General features: G+C 46.5%; 2 protein-coding genes across 8 annotated transcripts in view; one reads left to right on the forward strand and one right to left on the reverse strand.

The window, feature by feature from the left end:
• The window catches only part of LOC119178750 (ras-related C3 botulinum toxin substrate 1), a 66,488-nt gene extending 54,530 nt beyond the window's left edge, over positions 1–11,958 (reverse strand). Inside the window, exons 1-2 of one of the 4 annotated variants that reach the window (XM_037429989.2) lie at positions 11,629–11,958; positions 5,255–5,525 (exon numbers count right to left, since the gene is read on the reverse strand). In XM_037429989.2, the coding sequence (XP_037285886.1) occupies positions 5,255–5,509 (255 nt within the window). In that variant the 5' untranslated portion in view covers positions 5,510–5,525; positions 11,629–11,958. Of the gene's footprint in view, positions 1–5,254; positions 5,526–10,294; positions 10,320–11,388; positions 11,546–11,588 lie in introns of those variants that run through there. The other 3 variants (XM_037429990.2, XM_075876170.1, XM_075876210.1) reach the window with 3 other exon arrangements.
• Positions 11,959–12,148: 190 nt separating this feature from the next.
• ScsbetaA (Succinyl-coenzyme A synthetase beta subunit, ADP-forming) overlaps positions 12,149–23,102 on the forward strand; it is a 79,358-nt gene continuing 68,404 nt past the window's right edge. For 3 of the 4 annotated variants that reach the window (XM_075875980.1, XM_037429985.2, XM_075875875.1), the window contains exons 1-3: positions 12,149–12,304; positions 12,728–12,884; positions 14,704–14,803. In XM_075875980.1, the coding sequence (XP_075732095.1) occupies positions 12,239–12,304; positions 12,728–12,884; positions 14,704–14,803 (323 nt within the window). In that variant the 5' untranslated portion in view covers positions 12,149–12,238. The remainder of the gene's footprint in view (positions 12,305–12,727; positions 12,885–14,703; positions 14,804–23,102) is intronic. The other variant, XM_075875926.1, reaches the window with a different exon arrangement.

Raw genomic sequence — 23,102 nt, forward strand, 5'->3', positions numbered from 1 at the left:
ACCTTCCACCTGATCAGGCCGATGCTCTCTGGCGCGTTTTGGCCTCCTACGGTGACATTTTTTATATCTGTGATCGTCTCTTGGGCCAGACTAATATTGTCAAGCACCGAATTAACACTGGTGACTCTGCGCCGATCCACTGTCAGCCTTACCGCGTGTCCGCATCAGAACAAGCAGTGATTCAGAGGGAAGTGGACAACATGCTATCGAAAGACATCATCAAACCATCATCAAGCCCTTGGGCTTCCCCAGTGGTCTTGGCAAAAAAGAAAGAAGGCGCCTGGCGTTTCTGTATTTATTATCGGCGCCTCAACAAAACCAAGAAAGACGTGTATCCTCTTCCACGTATTGACGACGCACTTGACTGTCTTCATGGCGTCACCTTTTTTTCATCTCTCGACCTCCAATGTGGCTACTGGCAAATTGCTGTAGACAAATTGAGTCGTGAGAAAACTGCATTCGTTACCCCCATGGCGTTTACCAATTCAAGGTCATGCCGTTTGGTCTCTGCAACGCCCCAGCTACCTTTGAGAGAATGACGGACACGCTGCTGCAAGGATTTAAATGGGCGACATGCTTGTGTTACTTAGATGACGTGATAATCTTTTCACCCACCTTCGCCACACACCTTAAACGCCTTTCGACCATTCTATCAACATTTCGACATGCCGGTCTTCAGCTGAATTCCTCAAAGTTCCCGTTCAGTCTCCGTCAAATTACTGTGTTGGGCCACCTTGTTGATGCTTCCGGTGTATGACCAGACCCGGCAAAAGTACGCGCAGTAACGAACTTTCCCGTTCAGGGCTCTGTCAATGACGTTCGCAGTTTTGGTTGCCTATGCTCTTACTTAGAGCTCCTACCGCTCTAACGATACCACCGATACTTGCACATTTCGACCCAGATGCTCTTACAAAAGTGCGGACAGACGCTAGCGGTCACGGCATCAGCGCAGTTTTGGCACAAACTCAGCGGGGCACTGACCGTGTAATTGCATATGAAAGTCGTTTCCTTTTAAAGCCTGAGCGTAACTACTCTATAATATAACAGAACGAGAATGCCTTGCCCTTGTCTGGGCGGTTTCGAAATTTCGTCCTTACTTGTATGGCCGTCCGTTCCCTGTCATCACAGATCATCACGCCCTCTGTTGGCTTTCTTCACTGAAAGACCCTTCTGGACGAGTTGGTTGTTGGGCATTGCGTCTTCAGGAGTACTCCTACTCAATTGCCTACAAGTCCGGACGCCTCCATCTGGAGGCCGATTGCTTGTCCACGCTGTACCGTGGTAGGGTCCAGCCAGATGGCCCTGAGCTACTTCTAGTCCTGCCTAACCATCTCCGTTCAGCGGTCCTGCATGAGCTTCATGACGAACCAACTGCCGGCCACTTGGGCGTATCTCGCACGTACGACCGCGTCCAGCGCCGCTTCTTCTGGCGTGGTCTCGCCAAAAGAAGCCGCGCTACGTGGCTTCCAGCGATAAATGACGTCGAAAACAACCTGCCACACCCCCTGCTGGTTTCCTTCACCCGATCTCGATCCCTACCGAACCTTTCTTCGTGTTGGTGTAGACCTCCTCGGACCGTTCCCTGAATCAAACTCTGGGAACAAGTGAGTCAACGTTGCTATAGACCATGCGACCAGGTTTGCCATTACTAGAGCGTTCCCCACCAGCCCTGCTACTGAAGTAGCTGGCATTTCGTTCCACGATGTAATTCTATACCATGGCGCTCCGCGGCGTTTGTTCACCGATCGTGGACGTGCATTTTTGTCACCCGTACTCGACGACCTTTTGCGCTCTTCCTCAATGCAACACAAACTGACCACTTCCTACCATCCTCAAACAAATGGCCTTACGGAACGCCTAAATCGCTCCCTCAAGGACATGCTCTCGATGCATGTCTCATCTGACCACCATGACTGGGATCTAACGCTACCTCACGCGACGTTCGTCTATAATTCATCTCGTCATGATACAGCAGGTTATTCACCTTTTTATATGCTCTATGGCCTTAATCCGACCTTACCGCAAGACACCCAACTACCGACTACTACACCTCCGCCAAGCCCCGCCACAGTGGTCCAGTGGCTAAGGTACTCAGCTGCTGACCCGCAGGTCGCGGGATCAAATCCCGGCTGTGGCGGCTGCATTTCCGATGGAGGTGGAAATGTTGTAGGCCCGTGTACTCAGATTTGGGTGCACGTTAAAGAACCCCAGGTGGTCGAAATTTCCGGAGCCCTCCACTACGGCGTCTTTCATAATCATATGGTGGTTTTGGGATGTTAAACCCCACAAATCAATCAATCATTACACTTCCGCCGAGCGAATACGCACGTATTGCTGTCGCTCGTGCCGACCACGCACGTAGATTGCCTGCTCTAGGCTGTTGGCTTCACAAGCAACCCAGAAGGCTCTCTACAGCAGCAAGCATGTCGACGTTGACTTCTCACCTGGTTCTCTAGTTCTTCGCTAGAGCCCAGTTCGTCGTGTGGGATTGTCAGAGAAGTTGCTATCCCCATACAAGAACCTTACCGTATCATACGACAGGTAACGAACGTTACCTATGAGGTCATTCCAGTCTCCGGGACTAACCTGTCTGCAAACACCCCCAGTGACGTAGTCCACATCAGTAGGCTGAAACCCTACCGCCCTCCTTCTGAAGAACACATATAAAGTGCACCGAGCCGGTGCTTTTATAACCGGGCAGGGGGAGGGGTGATGCTACGTAGCTATCGCATGAAGGGTGAACCATTCAGTGGACAGAAGACGACAAAGAGGACTGGTTTGCTCGCTGTGTGCTGCGCTCCGATTTTATCGGTGTAAATACACTGGCAAATAGTCACGTCCCGTCTCATTTTACATAACAACATTTTGAATTCCAATGGCAGTTCGCAAGCGGTTGGCTGCATCTCGAATGGAGCGCGCAGATCCGAACGGCATTGCTCTTGGCAAATCTGCGATTTGAACATGTGCGTCTCAACGGGAGCAGTTGGTGAGCGGAAATCTAGCAAAAAAGCACGAAGCGCTTCCCTGGTCATCCAAGGCTGCCCGCAACCATGAAACATTCATTCGTGATTGGACGAAAGGCGAGTGCACAGATTATGTCACGTGAACTTCCGGTCAAATCAGCAAATTTCGATGAAGAAAGAATTTTGGCTCCATGGAGTAATCCGTAATCTGTAGTTGCTCTTAATTTGCTATTGGAACACACTATTCATGCTCCCAATCCGCAATTGGAATGTGATTGCTCCGCTTGGAGCAGAAAAAACTTGAACTGGATCTGCCATTAGAATTCAACAATAGAAGCTGACGGTCCTGATAAAGAAGCTGGGCTTCACAATGTTAACATGCACAAATGTTGAACGTGCAGAACTGCCAACTCTGTGATTCTGCAGGCATGGCCGGGAATTTCCATTAAACATCCTCAATACCACCACGATGAGAAAATAACAACAAAGGACAGCAGTTCTAAAATTTTCAGGCATTCATCTGTCATGTGCAAAGCACTCCTTAAATCGCTTTCGTCCCAGTACTTTGGTCTCATGCAGAAAAGCGTACAAAGATTAGCAACAGACTACTAGTCGTCATGGCTCACACCCTTGGTTCAATACACACATGTGCGCACAGGTTGAATATTTACAAGTGCAAGTATGATCGCTGACTTCACTGGCAATCATTCAGAGCTGTTTGTGATGCTGCTGCGGCCCTGAGCAGCAGTAAATGAAAACGTGCACCAACTTACTTTTGTCACACGCCAATTTTACATACTTTATGCTGGTATGAATTTTGGATTAAACGAATATTTTTTGAGACTACCTAAGATTATCACAGGGTCTTTACTGCGGCGCACTGGGCCCATCATGGCGTGTCACATAGGTACTGACACCATTCTTCAAAGGCGAGTTTACTCTGTGACACAAATCTCCTGTATGTAGAGACAGCTCTGATAAAGTTTGAAGCTCATCAAAAGCTGAGAATATATTTTATTTTGATAGTTGAGTCATTTTTCACATGACGCACTTACCAACATCAAGACTACCTAGGTGTCAGGTCATAGTACTAATACTGGTGACTTTTTGGAGCAGTCTGGCTAGTTGCGATGACGTCAGGTATCGAAACTTCCCAAGTGACCGCTCATGCCTTGACAAAACATTCAACATAGCAGCTTCTGCGTCCTTAATGGAGCCATGGTGCAAAACTGCTGAATAAACGTCATGACATACTGCATGAGCACATCATGAGAAGCTCGTACGGTGTTTTGATGTCACGGTACATTAGGAACCGAGACCAGCTCTTCTTTTTTTTTTTAGTGTTCACTCACGCTTAGCAGAACATTTTCTAGGTACTGGATGCAAAAAAAAATGACAACTGAAAACTTTCATGTCAGTCTCTCTTTAAAGTATGGCAACTGAATAACAAGACTTAACTTGAAACCTAAGCACCCTGCACGAACTTCTACGGAATTATGTTACAACAAACAGTAATTTTTTTGCAAAACTAACTTTAATGCAATGGTCCATTTAAGCATAGATGCACACTGCTCAGTGTAATTGTTGGAATTGATCAAATAGCTTGGTACACCACATTTAGGAGCTACTTTGCTGAAATAACGTAACCTTAATCTTCCAGTCTGAATTGTCAACAGAGGGTTGCACCTACTTCAACTATGGAGCAGCATTCGCTAGTGTGACACCCTTTGAATTACAGTGCTAACTTAATTAAACATGCTTAGCAAGGTACGTTCAGTCTTCCTTTTCTCTAAAATACCACAAAAATGACATCTAAGCGTATGCTCCGCACAAAGTGTGATGTCATTGCAAGAATATACCAGGATGTGGCACCTCATCATTCTGCCATCACATCACTGCTTGGTTAATAAAATACCGACACTGCTGCATATGTAAATATATAAAGCGTCAACATCACGTATATCTACATCACAATATCTTTAACTATAGCCATCTGTCGCTGTATGGAGCCAGATTTAACAGAGCAGCGCAGCTAAGTGCAGCAGTCGCATCAAAGATACTTGATCATTAGTGAAAGCATTGTTAACAAATGACTGACAAACTAGAATGCATTTCTTTGTCAGATGCAGCACCTATTGCTAATTAATTGTCTAAGAAATGTCCAGAAATCGAGATCTTCGATCGATTTGTAAGACTAGATTATTATGCGTACAAGACAAGCGATGGCACTGTCGCTCGCTCTACAAAGTGGTGTTTCCTGGAAATAGTGCACAATCATTTCAAGTGCTCACTTGTGGGTAAGAGAGGGGCCTGAGGCGGTCATAGTCCTCCTGGCCAGCAGTGTCCCAGAGGCCCAAGCTGACTGGCACTCCGTCGCACATCATGGCTGCCGAATAGTTGTCGAACACAGTGGGCACATACTCGCCCGGAAAGGAGTCGGTCGTGTAGGAGATAAGCATGCACGTCTTGCCCACTGTGCCATCACCCACCACCACACACTTGATGGGTCGCCCAGACGACACGCTGCCGCCACCAACCTTCTGCATGGCTTCTCACAGACACCTAAGCAGAAGCCGCACCTCGCAATAAATATTGTGCCCCACGAGCCTTAAAGATAATGTCAAACAGAAATCAGCAGGTATTAGCTTTCTACAATACTACAACAAAAGAAACTCTTACCAATAAGTAAGCTTGGTAAGCGGCAAATGCGAAAAAATGAAAACTACCTTGAGCAACTTAATGACACTTATTTGTAAAAGCCAGTTTCAGTACACAAACAGTGTTCATGCCATGACATGCTGGCTCATTCTACTCAGGCGACCGCAGGAGTGCAGTAAAAAAAAAAAAGAACAATGCTTATTTACCTTCTCAATGCATGACCCCAGAGCCTTGTTCATACACAATACAAAAAAAAAGCTATGCTATGTGCCACGAAAACAGGATGAGATTTACCATACAAAAGCTGGAATTTCAATATGAACTTTGAATTAAGCATTGTTTTTATCTTTCTAATTCAAGAGGCATATGGCAATTTCAACAAGATTTGCCAGTACTACTTTAAAGCAAGGACATCATGTACAGTGTCAATTTTTATGAAAGGGAACACTGTATCACGTGGCCTGCGCGCTCCGGCAGCTGCTGGCAGCGCTTTCAAACGGGAGCAACCACAGCCTTTTTTCCCGTCATCTCGCAACGAGCAAAACAACCATTCGTTGCAGATATGAAACCAGCGTCAAGATTGCGACCCCACTCCCCCTTCAAGGCGATTACGCGAGAGCCGGTAATTACCTTGAAGGGGGAGGGGTTTTCAATCTTGCCGTTCTATATCAGCAACGAATAGTTGTTTTGCTCGCTGCGAGATGATGCGAAATGAGACTGTTGTTGCTCTCACTCCCGCTTGAACGCGCTGCCAGCAGCCACAGGAGCACACAGGCCATGCGTCGCCGTGTTCCCTTTCATAAAAATTGACACTGTACATCAACATAGCCCAGTATGTTGCAGTTATTCCTGCAGTGTCATGCTTTACCATCAACTAAAATAAAGCAACTATACAATCTTTAACTAATGGCATTTTCGGCTGAGGTGCACTGGCACCGTGATGGTAGAAGTGAAGTTATGTCAAACACCGCCAGAGTTTCAAGCCTTGCTACGGGCTAGACGAGCGTGTGAACCACAAGACTTGAATCCACGACAGCAGCACTGTCTGCAAGAGGTGCCATTGAGCAGACTACAATTTCCAGCATACTGTTTGTACTGGAAATAATAGAGCAAACAACAGAAAACCATACAATGAGAGACACTTTTGAGACGCTATGTCTCCAGTGCGTGCGTGTGTTCTCCAGGCGGTTGCGCTGCATAAGTTCTGTACCAGCTGAATGAGGGTTAAGGTCATTTTCGCATCTCCTTCAGTGTCCAGTGAAATCCTAGCAGCAAAAGTAGTCATGTACGAGTATGGTCGGATAATGTACTCAAGCACGTTTTCCGTTCCGGCCGGCCATGCTCTGCGGCAGCATCAGCAGTAAATTATGCCTGAAATTGTGGAACATCATCGTGTCATCTGCCAGCGTGCATGGGCCGATGGAAATGCATCACTGTACTCGTGGTGCCCAGACAAACGTATAGCACTGCATGAGTGCACAGAATAGGCAACCAGTGGCGCCAGCCGAAGATCCCACGTGGCACAATGGTAAGCACATTGTTTGGATGAAAAATACGAGCCAAAGAGCTTTTCAAGCAGAATAGTTCCAAGCAATAAGCAGAAACAAGTAACTATTGTACCAGCAGAATGTGTAAAGTGGTCAGACACAGAAAGCACCCAACTTCTTCCATCTTATTTTCAAATAACGTATCCTCTCATTTTGGCTGCTTGCACTGAGAATATACCTAAGACTGTCAAGAGGGCTATCTGCATCTAGGGTCAAAGTTTAGAAACACAATGGAGAAGATAACATAGGACCAAAGCAAGGAAACAAGTGCTTCTAAAGGCAGAAATGGCAAGATAATTGCTTGATAACGGTGTTAGGGCTGGGGCCACACATTTCTTTATTACTGTATTTTTTTGCCAGAGTACAACTACTCCAGCACTCACCAATATACATTTTGTGTACAGGGGTACAAAAGCTTAAAACAGCTTTTGAATGACATCTAAAACTTAGTATTCAAGTGAAAGAGTTTTTCAATAAGATGTGGTGTGAACGAAGATATTGTGAATGCCATAATTCTCTCATTATTACTCTCAGCAGCCTTCGTTACAACAGACTGGCTGGCTGGTACAACTGCATTGTGTCACTTGGCTTCACTGCAATACTGCTTTCTTCAGTGGCATAACCGGGAGGGGGGGTCACGCTTCCCCTTCCCTGGAATTTTACAGTTTTGCTTGCACATATGTGCTTGCACACATACAAATACTTGCAGGAACATACTTGAAGAATGCCTGAATTCCCTAAAAAATTTCTGGCAACTCCCCAATAGCTCCAATAACCTCATTCAGGGTATCATTAAGAAAGTGCACAACGCAATCAGGCTTATCGAAAGAGTTACTAACCACCAACAAGAGCTTGGATAAGACAACGTCGTAAGACTAGGTCACTCATTTGTGTTGTGCCACTTCGCCTACGTAGTAGCTATGCACAAGTGACAAAGATCCGAAAGAGACAAACTTAATGCATTACTGAGAAAGACAATCAAGGTAGCTCTTGGGCTACCTATGTACACCAAAACTGAAAAACTCCTGCAGCTTGGAATACACAACACAATAGAGGAAATCGCAGAGGCGCAAGAAAGAGCCCAGTGTATTAGACTTACAACAACACAAGCAGGAAGGCACATCCTCGATTGAATTGGTGCATCAATTACAGCGATAGATGATAGCCACAAAGAAATCGCCAACGAACTGAAGGACAATATCACAATTGTGCCTGTTCCAAGGAATGTTCACCCCATTCATAATGTGAACAGAAGGAAAGCCAGAGCCAAAGCTCTGCAAGAAAAAGGTAAAAGTGAGGCTGAGGAATGCTCGTTTGTCCACGTGGCTTTTGCATCCAATAAACGAGCTGCCAGAACAGTACTCTCGAAACGTAAAGGCCAACTAGTCAACTCGGCTTCCATCTACACCACTGAGTCGAGCAAGTAGCCATTGCATTGGCACTTTTATACCCATATATATCGAGGATCTACAGAAACTCTAGAGCAGCTCCGCGAGCATTTGCCAAAAGAGTATTCTCTAGACAGCTTCTGGCAATGCTCAAGGGAAAAGTAATCAAGCCACACACGATTACCCGGTTTCCTGCTCACATGGGAGAAATCAATGATGCTCCCGCGAACCTCAACAAATCTGACCACAATGCTGCACGAGGACTTGTCAACCATGCAGCCACAAGGCAAGAAAATGCCAAAGTTTCAGAATGCAAGGATCACCTCCTCCCGTACAAGGACCTAACGAAACATTTCTATCTAGGACGCAGGGTCTTCCCCCCTCCACACAGTAAACTAAACAGAGCTCAGGTCACTACGATCAGGCGATTACAAACAATAACTTATCCGAACCTGCTGTTAATTAACAGGATCTATCTGAAATTCTGTGTTCCTACAACATGCAATAAATGCCACGACACCATAGATCTTGCTCATATGCTCTGGCATTGCTTCGCATTACGCAGCGACGAGAAAAATACTGAAGAACGATGAGACGCAGCTTTGTGCAGTCCTACATTAGAGGGACAATTACAAGCATTTCAACAGACCCGCAAAGCAGCAGAAAGGCTAGGTCTTTCGGTCCCAATGTGGAGTGGCCCGGTTCGGGCTAGGACACTAGCACAATCTATTGGACCTTAATATTACTTCATTCATCCATCCAACTCCCCTGGTTTTCTTTCTATGCAACTTCACTGTGCCGACAGGCACTGTTGCCAACCCACAATTCCAACTGCCTGCTTCTCACAGAGGTGACCTCTCTGGGCTATTCTGTTCCCCCAATATACTTTCCTTTATTGGAGGTGTGCACATAGCTAGCTGGCGTGCCTGACTGCATCCTTTGTTTGCAGCTTTGTGTCCCCATTTGCTTTTACACAAGCTGGAAGGGAAGGGCATCCATCTTTTTTATCACAAGCTTCCATCTTCCTCTGTCTTTTTTTTTAAACTTCTAAAGTAAATATAGGCATATACATAGGAGAAGTGGAATAGTGTTTGGCCAAGACACTTCATAGTGTTTGCTGGTCCCGCCGGGGAATAAACTAAAAAGGTGTATTAATATGCAGGCTTGTTGGTACACCCAAAAACAGGACATCTTGTCGCTTTTGTCTTCCGTCACCCTGTCTTGTCCGGTCAACCTACTCTAACACTGCGGTCCCATCTAAGTGCTGCACTCACGTTTCCACTTGGGTACATCACAAACAGAAACAAGCAAAATATTTTTATTGACAGCTTGTACGTGACGTCATGGACGTACAGTGTGACTCCAGTACAGCTGCTTCAATGATGTCAAGGCAGTACAGTCGAGCAGCGATTAACCTGCTTCAGTATGATAACATCGCTGAAACGTTATTGGGCCCCTGTGCATGAATTATGATGGAACCAGAACCTACACGCAATGTACCAATAATGTTAATGTGACATCACAAAGTTTGTGTCACACCAGGTTGGTGCTTCAACATGGCCGTTTCAGAGACATCAGTGCGAGACATCTACACATGATTACTTACATTAGCTTGAAGGTCTGATTTAAGTCATACAAAACACAGCCATACTATCTAACAGTTTCTTCAGTTATCGAACAGCCACCAACTCGGTGTTTGCGCATGTATCTGAAATAAACTTCTGCATGCACTGCTAACCTGCCAAACTGTTGCAACATCATGCCTGTCAGACTAGCACACTTCTGATCAATGTGGATGCCCACTCTGGCTTCTCGGGCCCTGAAAAAAAAAAATAGTTCTCTCTTGGTTCCTAACTCATAAAATTTGCTTTGTCATAGCTGAACCATATGCCTCACGATATGCTTTGCAAGAGTGCACCGCTGCACTCTATGGAAACACTTTCTACAAGAACTGTTAGGATGAAGCCTGGTTCGCAGCCATATGTATATATAAAGCAACGAATCAGCTTGCCACGAAACACCTTATCCGAGCACCAAACCAGACAATGTAAATGTACTTACATGCAAAACTATCAATATCATCAGCTTTTGTACGCCTATTTGCTACGACTTTCCTGCACAGATGCTTCACTGGTCGCCTTCTCATTTCATGAAGCAGCACGACTTTTTTTCAGGCATCTTTACTGCTATAATAGTGCTCATTAGCATCAGGTTCAATTGCAGTCTCAGAAAACTGAATGAGCTTCCACCTGAATATGTAGAGCAATGTGTCAGCAAAGATACTCAGACAAGCTGAAGAACTGTTTCAAAAGTAACCTCCCCTGTCTGCATAGTTTTTTTTTGTTTTTTTTTCTTTCCTGTGTGCGTAATTTAAGAGCAGCACTTGAACGTTTTAAAAGCACACAGCTAGTCCATACGTCGAGACACGGATGATTTCTGCCACTATGGGGCTAATGGAATCAAACATTGCGCGACTGCTCAATCAGTTGGCCCCGCTAAGCTATTACATACTGGCCAACTCCGAAACCCATTAAACGAAAGCATCTCACTGCAGCTAAATCTAATTTTTATTGCTATCGCTTTCTTCTCCGGACTGTGGCTGTGAAAATGGCAGATGGGAAGAGAACCAGAAAACTTCTACTGCAGCGGCAATTTGCTCCATAACACACCACCAGTCGGTTTGCGTGACACAACGCGAAAAATAACCCTCTCACACAGGGCAGAACAACACGCGCAGGCAAGCAGCGGATGTCGTGCTACCAGCCTGGCCCACGCCAAAAATACCCCCGTTCCACCCAGCTCACAAAGAACCCCTTTGCCGTTATGTATTACCGGCACGTGTCGCATCATCGCTGCGATGCTTGCTGCCCGACAGAGCGAGAATCAACTCTCGCGTAGTTCTTGGGTTGCGGGAAAACCGGCAACTTCGATGACAACACCGAACGTGGTACAGGAGTTGCAACACAAAAACCCCGTGGCATAGACAAGGGACTGCAATTCGCGACTACTTGAACGACTTGAGCATGACTCACGGTGAGGCAGCCGGCACACCGGGGAGTAAACAAGCTTTACCGTGTCAGATCTCCGCTGATGCTGCCAAGGCGCCGTTGATCTACCACGTTCAACTACGGAACTTGATCACGCTCGTGTAGCCGTAGTCATGATACGGCGGTGCGGGCGGACACAGTTGCATGCGATCCGCGCAAGGTTTTTCGCTCGACACCCGCACAACAAATCGGCTACCGCAGCAATCGCACAATGTGTCCGTGCATCAAACGAAGCCTATCCCTGTTCTGGCGCCTAGCGGGCGGGATGAATGCTTCAAACCGTTCGTCGGCCTCAAGTTTTATTACTCAATTTTCTGCTTTCGCGGACATGTTCTGGCTTCTCAATAAAAGCTTTTCTATTTGAGGCATTCGAGGGCTTGCGAGGAAACAGAGAGGCAGTATTTAAGCGTTAATGTGTGAAATTATTTTATCAAAATGCACGTACAAAAAAAAACTAATCTTGTAATTGAAACAAACTTTTACTGAAAGTTTTTTTAGGTGGTATTATGTTTATCTAGGCATTTTACAATGCCAAATCACATGCAAAACGATGCATAAAAGCAGCCTTTAGTTTCGGTTTCGGATTATCGTTCTACATTCTGCTGCAAATCGGGGATTCGAAAGGCTGGGCGAAAATGGCGACCTTCCTTCGGAGAGCGGTGCGGATCGCAGGAAATATCGCCGTACAGCGCAACCTAAAGGTGGGAGAGCACGTCCTAATTTGTCCGCATGGTATGACACATGTCGCGCTGCCTTTACGATTCATCTCATGTCGCACCGCTGCTCTACCAATTGGTTGTGGTGAACAGCTGGATTCGCCCGAAGAGATTATTTCGGCTTTTTGAAGGTGCTTCGGTTAGAAAACTAGTTGCTTATTTATGTCTTATCACTGTTTGTCACAGTGTAGTCCATACTTGGCAACTGCTTGCCTCATTTCTTACTTTTAACGGCATTCGCCGGCCGCACCTACTGCCGTGTGCTATGATCAGTTGCGACGTACTGGTGTTACGCGCTAATGGAACAGTTCGCACCTAGTGTGCGGGGCGCTGTGCCAATGATTGTGTGATTGTGCTGTGCCCTCCTGGGTGGCTCACTGATGAAAGTGTCTCGCCCGCGCCTCCAAGGTCAAGCAGGATGCCTTGGGAGGCTGGATTCAGCGCAGGAACTTGAACCTTCACGAGAACGTCAGCATGCAGCTTCTCCAAGAAAACGGCGTCACTGTGCCCAAATTCGGTGTCGCTTCCACACCTGAGGAGGCAGAGGAGATCGCCCAGCGCCTAGGTATGCTTGCACGGCGTCTGAGTGACGTAAAATGAAAACGCCCATTCATTCGTGTTGCACGGTCCTCGCATGTTGCGTTACTTGTTCACCGCGTTATAAACGCAGTGGTCATGTTGTCGCTTCACATGCACATGATGCATATTGCCGTAATACTAAAGGGTGCTGTTAACAAATCAGGAATGAAAAGCACGACGTGTTGACCTGCGTTAGAGTTCCAATGTCTTACCCTTGAAGTTCGGCAATCCATGTCATTGTTGGTTCTAAAGGACCGGGTGTGCACCAGGCATACAAGAAGGAAGTCGGCGCACCGTAACTGCCTACTAACAACTCAATATGCGCACTACTTCAAAAAAGAAAGAAGGCACGAAAACTTGACTGGGCATGCCCGTGTAATATATGCGAAGCCATCCATCTGGCACACATGGAGGTTGGCGTGAAAGATAACTGCTAAAGCATTTAAGTTCGTCTTTATGCAAGTTTCTCTACAATTGGCTCACGCATGTGTGGCGGCTATTATCAATATGCCATGCCTCAATCATAAGACGCGTTCCTCCATTCCTATGCTGGTAGAAAACTGCGCATTCATCGAATTTTGGGCGTGCACTTACACTTTTGATGATGCAAAGAAATATTAGAGAGTGAGCCTATGGTTAGCGATCTCTTATGCTTCGATAATCTCTGGTTAACACAGCGACCCATTTGCGAAATGCTGAAACAGCTGCACCTAAATGGAATCTTATACAACACCCCATACAATAATCAATAAAGATTTGGTATGTTTTCTGAAATGAATGTCAGGCCGTTTATTGCCTGTCACCCACTCATTCTATTTTTGTATGGTGCCACGTATCTTACCAAGTTTAATGGCAGTCATAACAACAACAACGCCGGATCTACCACCTCCTTTCATTAGCCTCAGATACACAATGAATTTGAGGAATACCAATGACACGCTTTTTTCTATTGCTTTCTTTGATGTGAATGCTTCTGAACTAGCTCAACTATCTGTCGTTCTTTTGCCTGTGCTCCATTGCAATGAGCCCTGCAATCATGATGGCATTATTTATTTTTTCCAATATTACAAATTAGTTCTGCAAAAACCCGTAAGGTGATGGAAGGGTTAAGAGAGAGCAAGAAGGAAGAGAAACCCGTAGGGATTTCCTTGTGGCTTTGTGCTACAAATGGGCGGTTGTCATCTTTACCTTTCTTATTTTTTCCATCTGTATCAATTGTGTCACTGTATAATCCATGATGATGACAGTTGGTTAATGGTATGTTTACATCAGTGACACTGAAGCTTCGAACAATGGCAGTTCAGTCGTGCTACAGCAGGGCGTAGTAGGCCGAACGCGAGCTATAAACACATACAAAAAAAAAAAAAAAAACTGGGGACGGGCAAAGCATGCGGGTGTTTTGAGAGAGATTTCACTTGACAAATGATGTTCGAATACTTGGAGTTATCAGAAGCAGTAACTGGTAGCAAAGCTGTTTCTAAGAGGCTGCTGTTGCAATACTTTTCATTACCTTTCAGAGCATATGCCTACAGGCCATCGAGCGCAAGGGCATCGGTAAAGCACTTGTACACCACCCAAATGCATATTTCTTAACATTCGTAGCGTATGCCACTATACAATCATACCACAGTTGTAATGCTTACATATATTTTTAGTCATTTAACAACCACAGTTCAGACAGCCGTTTCGTGTTCGCCATTAGGCTTAGTTTTACCATCAGTATCTCTTGCGTACAGCTGTGATATGATGATGATGATGATGGAGTTAATGTCAAGTACAGGTGACCTGGTGCTTCGATTTTTCAGGCACACCAGATGTCGTGATCAAGGCACTTGTGCTAGCCGGGGGTCGTGGCAAGGGGACCTTCGACAGTGGGCTCAAGGGGGGTGTCAAAATGGCCTTTTCGTGAGTACCGTTCCTGCTTCTCGAGATATGCATGCATGGCAGCATTGAACAACTGTCAGAAGTGTATATACGTGAAGGTCAAGCCGTGTGCTCAGATTCGGATGCACGAACCCCAGGTGGTAGAAATTTCCGGAGCCCTCCACTACGGCGTCTGTCATAATTATATGGTGGTTTTGGGACATTAAATCCCACATATCAATCAATCTCTCGAATACAGGGGGTGTCAGCACTCTCATATCCCCTCAATCCTAATTCTAACCATATTCCGAAAAGAGAAGAAATCCACCACACAAGCTCTATCAAAACATGACAACCCATGTCCCTACATAATGTCTGTGCACGACGACACCGCCACCGGTCGACACCGCTGCACTGTCTGGCTCGACTTCACCTCAGTACCGGTCCCGCAACAGCAACGTTGCCATCGGCGCAACGAACCGTCACTCGTGCCGACACATCTTCCGGTTGCGGCGAGCACTCACGAGGGCGCCGGACTGCAGGCAGTTGCGCAAGTTCCAGGCATCTCCATCATCTGACCTCACGACCGCATTCCTGGTTAGCGGTGCTGAGGATGTGCAGAAGACAGCCAGCCACGAGTTACATCACTCCCGCTGCGTACATTCCAAAACACTCGAAAGAACAATGCAGTAGGCCAAAGGGAAGGGAGCTTCTGGCTCCTCGCCTACACGGTACAATGGTCAGTACTGCTAGTTAATACATGAGCGGCGGCCGAGACGCCCATCAACATAAAACAAAAATAACTTTTTCTCAGCTCGTGCATTACAAGATGAAGAAAAAAGTGAGGGAAGCAAAGTGCAACACCTCCGCACCTAATCCTAGTTGTGCCACGAGTGACAGGCGGCTGCGCAGAGTCTTAGGCCTAATGAGTCGCTCGACAACAACTGGCATCCACCCAGCACCCAGCCTAGGCGCAGAAGAGGCAGCCGCAAAGAGACATCTACTCTGTAAGGTGGCCTTATCGCTCGCCGCTCATAGGAGCTTACCGAGCAATTGGTGTCCACCGTCCCAGACGGTGTCACGACGCCCTGGCGACGAGCCGCAATACCTCATGGCAACGACGCCCAACTCCCTGAGTCCAAAGATAGAAGAAGCTATTTACAGAAAATCAGACCACCCAAAAGGCTTCCGTACTCACTCACTTCGGGCCTGGTCTACAATCCACGTGCTCTAAGCTTTGCTCACCCCAGGATGCAGACCGCATGGCTTTCGTCCCAACTGAACAACGTTCTTGAAAACCAACGACAACAACAACAACAACAAAAAAAAAAGAACACTTAAGAGCAGAAAAAATAAAAACTCGAGTGCCGACAAGTTCATACACGTCACAAATACCGATCTGCCTCTCAACAAAGCACACCACCAACGCTAGCAGTCTCTCTAGGCCTACTCTACCCCGGCTCTAACAAAAACTTGTACTAAACTGCCAAAATTATCGTCCGATGCTCCAAAAGCCCCACGTTGGGCGCCAGTGTGGGGTCTCGAAATTGGCGAGCGCCACGCTCTTGGATGAATGGTCACATTAGACATGGTTGGACCGAACCAAACAAGAACACGTTTATTTAAATACTTTGGAACGACGATATCGTCAGCGGAATGATTATACATTAATTGTAATTAACACGGTAAGACATTCTTACACATCATTACTCAACACGTAGCAACATAACAAACCCAGGAGCACACAAAAGGCAGCGTCGCCAACGCTTGACTCATCGCACAAGCCCCCCGGCAGACGGCTCGCGGTGCAGTGCACCGGGGACACGCCGTGAAAGCAACCGTTTATGCCAAACGCCACCAGATGAAGAGACTCACTCCATTCTCTCGCATGCCACCAAGGCTTGCCTTCCGCCAGAGGTCACCACCAGCGCTACCGCTCTACCAACCATAATGATGATAGTGGTGATCACCGCTCGCGAACACACCTATTGCTCAATAATTTTCACCCCCAAAATACGGCTTCTGTGCGAGACACGTGCACCACGCGGCGCAAACAACTCTACAGGGGGTGTCAGCACTCCCACGGAAACTTTTTTTTTGGTATGCCTACTGCTTAGCTAAGCCTAAATGCTGGCGTAGAGTGCATCGAGCACAATGTGCGATTGCTGCTCGGGCATATCCTAGCTCTTGTTGTTCATTTTGATCACGAAAGTGACATCATGCAGTTGCAAGCCAGCGCACGTAGAAACTGAGCCGTGTAGTCAACCACAAATAAATAACAAGTGCTCTCACGCATCCTAAACACCACTGGAAGTAGTGTCATTGTCAATCGACTCCCACTTCCTGAAAACTACGCTTACGAGCGTGCTTTGTGTGGCCATCGTTTTTTTTTGCAGATCGCACACTGGCAAACACAGAGTGGTGCTATCGCAAGAATTTATTGCTGTTCACACACTACTTAACTGCGTCGGTCATGTGGCGGCATTCATTTAGTCCAAACTGCTATGCAAAACTGTAAGTTAAGGAAACAAAGCAGATGTAGTAGTGAGGCAGAACTATCAATAGCACTTTTGATACTATTATTGGTATAAATAACTATCGATAGCACTATCGATGATAGTATACTATGAACTGTAAGTTCAATAGTGTTGTCAGCAATAGCATTGGCAATGACTCGAGTCCTCAACCACCACTTCAAACGTAGAGCTAATGCTTCAGCTTTACTTGGAGTTACCGCCAGAGGAAAGGAAGAGCGATTCAATAGACTTCTGGCACTCTTGGCAATGCTGAACGCTCTCTCAGATGGCTAGGAAGTACTTGTGCATACCAGCAACGTCAGTACCTGGCCTTTAGAACACGTGTTCTCCGCAGCTGGACAGATCATTTTAGAAAGAAAGAGCAGGCTAAAGGGAGAGAAGGTAGACATGCTTCTTCTCTTTCACCAAAATGCTTGGCTTACAAACAATAATTTAACTGAACAGTTTAGTGGTTGGGGCAATGAACCTGTTCATGTAATGGAACTGCAAAATCTCGTATTTATGTTGCATTTTGTGGCTTAAATTTAAACAAAAATTACGAAATTGCTTTTGTTTGTAAAGTTTGACTGCTTGTTTTTCAGCTATAATTTTTTGTGGACATACTCCGGCATTTTTAATGTGGTAGTTTTATTTACAAAAAATTGCTCATAAATGACAGGAGCTGAGTACTGCAAATGGTGGCCTGTTCTGACTGTTTTCCACAAAACCATCAGTAAATGGACTATCGATAATACCGATAGTTCTTCAAACTACCTTCTTCAAACTACCGATGGTCCATTTAACGACACTTCTGCATCACCAGGATGTAGTCGCATTAGTCCTCAGTACTTAGTGAACCCTGAAACATCCTTTGAGGACCCACTCTTAATACCCCTGTCAACTGTGGATTCGAGCGATGCCAGTTTTGAGGGAGGGGGAGGAGAAATGTTAAGGCATTCACCTCCCACCCTCCAAAGAAAAGTAAGTAAATAACCAGTGACACTTTTTTAATGACCTCAAGACACTGGCCATTCACAGAAACCATATGTACCATTCATAGCTAAAACTTGTGCAATAAAAAACATGCACGAGAAGAGACAGACAACGCTGGCGCATTGCATGGTGTCTGTTCGTGTTTTATGTTGCGCAAGTTTTAGCTATGAATTGGTACCAACTTGCCAAACTTTCAGTACTATTGATACATATGTACCATGCTTACTAATACTTCAACACGCATGTTGTGCTTCCCAATGACACCAGAACGTGACAGTCTTTCCTGCTAAGAACTTCATTAATGGCTGCTTTTAGGGCGAAGCTCCTTATAGCAACACCTGTTCGTCCCTCGTAGCCATTGTAGTGTGTAACAAGTATAACTTTTTGGCCTCCAAGGTGGTGCCGGTGAGAGATTTCTTCTGTGCGTTTTTGAATAATAAAAGATAGTGCTCAATGTACATGCCAATGGCTGCTAAGGGAGAATGAGAGACAGGAGCATTCGGCTTTTAGTTAACGCGCACTCTGTGATCCCCATTAGCAGCCATTGGCATGTACTTTGAGCACTACCTGACATGAAAGGGTTGCTATGTTATACTTGCTGGGTGTAACCTCCTTAGTTTTAGAAAGCTTTAGAGAGCGTTGAGCCGCAGTGCCATGAATACAATGAACTAGTATATACCATGAACTCGAGGTGGTTAAAGGTGGGAAGCAGATACGAAGCGCAAGTCGCAAGAAAGCAGAAGCCGAATTCTTCTGTCTCTCATTTCCTATTAGCAGCCATTGGCCTGTACATTGAGCACTATCTGACAGGTAAAGGTTGCTACGTTATACTCGCTGGGCGTAACCTCCTTGGTTTCAGAAAGGTTTAGCGAGCGTTGGCAGCAGTGCCATGAATACAGTGAACTAGTATGTACCATGAACTCGAGGTGGTTAAAGGTGGGAAGTAGACCCGAAGCGCAAGCCGTAAGAAAGTGTGCCACCTCTCATTTAGTCCTTGTAGTCCTTGGAATGTCCGCTGGATGGCGGTGCATCTATATGGGGAATATACGATTAAAAAATGCGAGATGGTGGTATTTGAAGTGTTGAATAGATAGACGAACGGGCACACAGACATATGCATGGATGGACGCATGAACGGACGCAGGGGCGGATGCATGGACGAACGCACGAACAGACACACAGACGGGCAGATGTACACATGGACGGTCACACAGACGGACGGAAGCAAGAACGAATGAACAGACGAATGCTTCGCCCCACTCTCCATCATTCACTCCGTGGATATGCTGCCATTTTTTATTGGATACTGGCTTTTTCTCCTTTGCAGCAGGATTTTCTGTAAGCACACAGATAACAATATTGACTGAAATTTAGACGTCCTGCTCCAAGTGACCTTAAATACCATTTTGGCTGCTCCAAGCCTGCTCCAAACACAGTACCTATCGCTCCAGATCTGCTTCAAAACAGACTTTTTTCTGCTCCAAAAATTGCTCCAAATTATAATCTGGCTGGACCACCACACAGAAAGAAAAAATGCAGAAAGAATGCCCAGGTAACACATGCCAGTGCACTTTAACCGAGTACAAGCATAGATGCTGAAGTTGTTTTTCTTTTTTTTGTCCAAACTAATCTCTACAGAAACAGGTGTCACGAACGAGCACTCAACAAAGCGTGTGCCTCTATATTCCAGCCTCTACGTGAAATCGAGGCGCTATTCGGATGCGCCAGAAGCCAGCGTAAGAGAAAAAAAAAAGGAGGCATCAAAGGACTTCACGGGCTTCTCCCCCTCAAAAGCGTCGCTATGCTGAGCAACCTCCTCGCACATATTTCCAAGCGAACACCAGACGTTTCGAGAAGGAAAGCGCTAGTCACTCTCTGGTTGCGTCACGTGCACAGTGTATTACACCGTAGTTACGGGTCGAGGACAGTTCTAGAAAAGTCGCGCCCCTTCCCCAGCTTTGGCTGTGCGACGGGCTGACAAAACTTCCAGAACGCAGGGCGAACGTATATAAGCCAGCAGCGAAGGGAGTAGCAAGCAGGAGATGATGAGTTTTTCCGCCGTCAGGTGAAAGCTTGTGTCTTCAGGGACAAAACGGGAGATGAGAGTTTTTCTGCCATCAGGCAAAGGCTTGTGTCTTCAGTAACAAAGCAAGAGATGAAGAAGTTTCCCACCTGCAGGTGAAGACTTGTGTTACAAGCAAGAGAAGAGTGTGTGTACCACACGTGGGCGAAGAAGTGTTCTGCAGTCGCAGCGCGTGAGTGGCTGACGTATTACCGGTGAAGAATTTTTCGTTATTGAAGTCCGGACACTTGAAGATGGGACAATTTCCTCTAAGAGAAACCTCAGCGGGCTGGTGATTAGCGCTGGGCTTTGAGTGTTTCCTTGAATAGAAGCATTCAAGCTTTGTCGCAAGAACTTTGGACTGAATTCGTTTGACGAACATTTTAGTCTCTAAGTGTTTTGGTTAGTTAATGCATGAGATTGCATTATAATGAGTGTTCTTCCTACCCATTGTTTTGAGTGTATCTTATTGTGTTGTATAGCACATTTTGAGTATGTTTAGGTGACATATTGTCACGTCGCTCCAGGGGGTGTCGACAAGGTTTATTGATGTCCGAGCAACGGGGCTCTAACCAAGCGCGTCGGTTGGGCTTGTTTGCCAGAGCAGTTGTCCACGTGCACTTCTTTCTTCTCTGTGGTGTGAGCCTTCACCTTGGCATACGACCCACTACTAAAAGTAGGTGGCAATATTCCTCCTCAACAAAAAAAAAAGAAAGAGCATCGTCCCGATGCTGTAAAGTTGTTGAAAAAAAAAAAACCAAAACAAAGTAGGTTAAACAATAAAAAAAGGGCACCAATAATCAAATGTTAGACGCGATAAGTTCACCAATGATGAGGCAATTGTCAGAGCACAAAAAAAAAAAACACAGGAAAAGTGGTCTTTTAGGAACGCGCAAAATAGGGCTTCATGCGCATTACGTGAACTATGTCAGAGGTCGGTTGTTTTCGTTGTGCCCATCGTGACGACGTAGCGTCCGGAACCACTTCGTAGTTTACGTCGCTCACGCGGCGTATTACTTTAAACGGACCGAAGTATCTGCTGAGCAGCTTTTCGGAGAGGCCACGGCGTCGAACAGGGGTCCAAACCCAAACTTGGTCTCCCGGACTGTAAGATACGTCATTGTGACGCATATTGTAACGTTGTGCATCGACCTGTTGCTGCTGACCAATGTGTAGCCGGGCGAGCTGGCGAGTTTCCTCGGCACGCTCTGCAAATTTTTCTACGTCAGTTGTTAATCGATCAGCGCCTTCATAAGGAAGCATCGCATCCAGCATCGTCTGAACTTCACGGCCGTAGAGAAGGCGAAACGGTGTAAATCGGGTTGTTTCTTGAACGGCGGTGTTATAAGCGAACGTCACATAAGGCAAAATGCGATCCCATGTTTTGTGTTGGACGTCGATGTACATGGAGATCATGTTTGTGACTGTCTTATTTAGTCGATCGGTTAAGCCGTTGCTCTGCGGATGGTAAGCAGTCGTCGTTCGATGCCTAGTGTTACTTAGCCGAAAAACTTCATCAATAAGCTGTGCAGTGAACGCTGTTCCTCTGTCGGTTATCACTGTAGATGGAGTACCGTGGCGCAGAACAATGTGGCACATGAAGAACTGTGCTACCTCAGAAGCCGTGGCTCGTGGTATCGCCTGTGTCTCAGCATAGCGGGTCAAATAGTCAGTTGCAACAATGACCCATTTGTTGCCGTCGTACGATAAAGGAAATGGGCCGAGAATGTCCATGCCGACTTGGTCAAATGGCTTGTGGGGCGGATCAATTGGCTGAAGTAATCCAGCCGGCTTGCTTGGTGGCGACTTTCGACGCTGGCATTCACGACAGCTTTTAACGTACTGCTTCACGCTTGCCGAAAGTCCGGGCCAGTAGTACGCCTCACTTACTCTGGCGAGCGTTCGCGAGTAACCTGGATGACCAGATGTGGGCTCGTCATGGCACGCGGAGAGGACTTCGTCCCGCATGTCCTTCGGAACGACGAGGAGGTAAGCGCGGCTCGTTTTTTTTGTACAGGACATTGCCTCGGAGGCAGAAAGACGTCATGACGCGAAATAGATGGCGAGGTATAACGGCGCTATGACCCTCCAGATAGTTGATGAGCGGTCGAATCTCTTCATCCTCTCGCTGGCGTCTGCTCAAGTCAGATGAGCTGAAGGCGCCCAGGAAACCGTCATCGTCGTCTTCTTCTTGATTGACTAAAGGTATGGGTGCACGCGACAGCGTATCAGCGTCTTCATGCTTCCGTCCAGACTTATATACGATGGTAACATCAAATTCCTGTAGACGCAAGCTCCATCGGGCCAGTCGTCCAGAGGGATCACGAATGTTTACCAACCAGCAGAGGGCATGGTGGTCCGTCACCACTTTAAATGGACGACCATAGAGGTACGGGGGAAACTTGGTGATCGCCCACACTACTGCGAGACACTCTTTATCTGTGGTCGTGTAATTCACCTCGGTACGGGACAGTGAGCGGCTGGCATAGGCAATGACTCGTTCTTTGCCGTGTTGATGCTGGACGAGCACTGCGCCGAGGCCGATGTTACTGGCGTCAGTGTGCACCTCTGTGTCAGCATCATCGTCAAAATGCGCAAGAACAGGGGCTGACTGCATCCGCTGTCGTAGCTCGGCAAAAGCAGCCTGTTGTTCGGTAGCCCATACAAACGGTGTGTCGTCGCGTGTAAGGCGAGTCAAGGGTTCCGCTATCTTCGAAAACCCTCTAATAAATCGTCGATAGTAGGCGCACAAGCCCAGAAAGCGCCGAAC

The sequence above is a fragment of the Rhipicephalus microplus genome, chromosome 1, assembly GCF_043290135.1.
Source record: "Rhipicephalus microplus isolate Deutch F79 chromosome 1, USDA_Rmic, whole genome shotgun sequence".
NCBI lineage: Eukaryota > Metazoa > Arthropoda > Arachnida > Ixodida > Ixodidae > Rhipicephalus > Rhipicephalus microplus.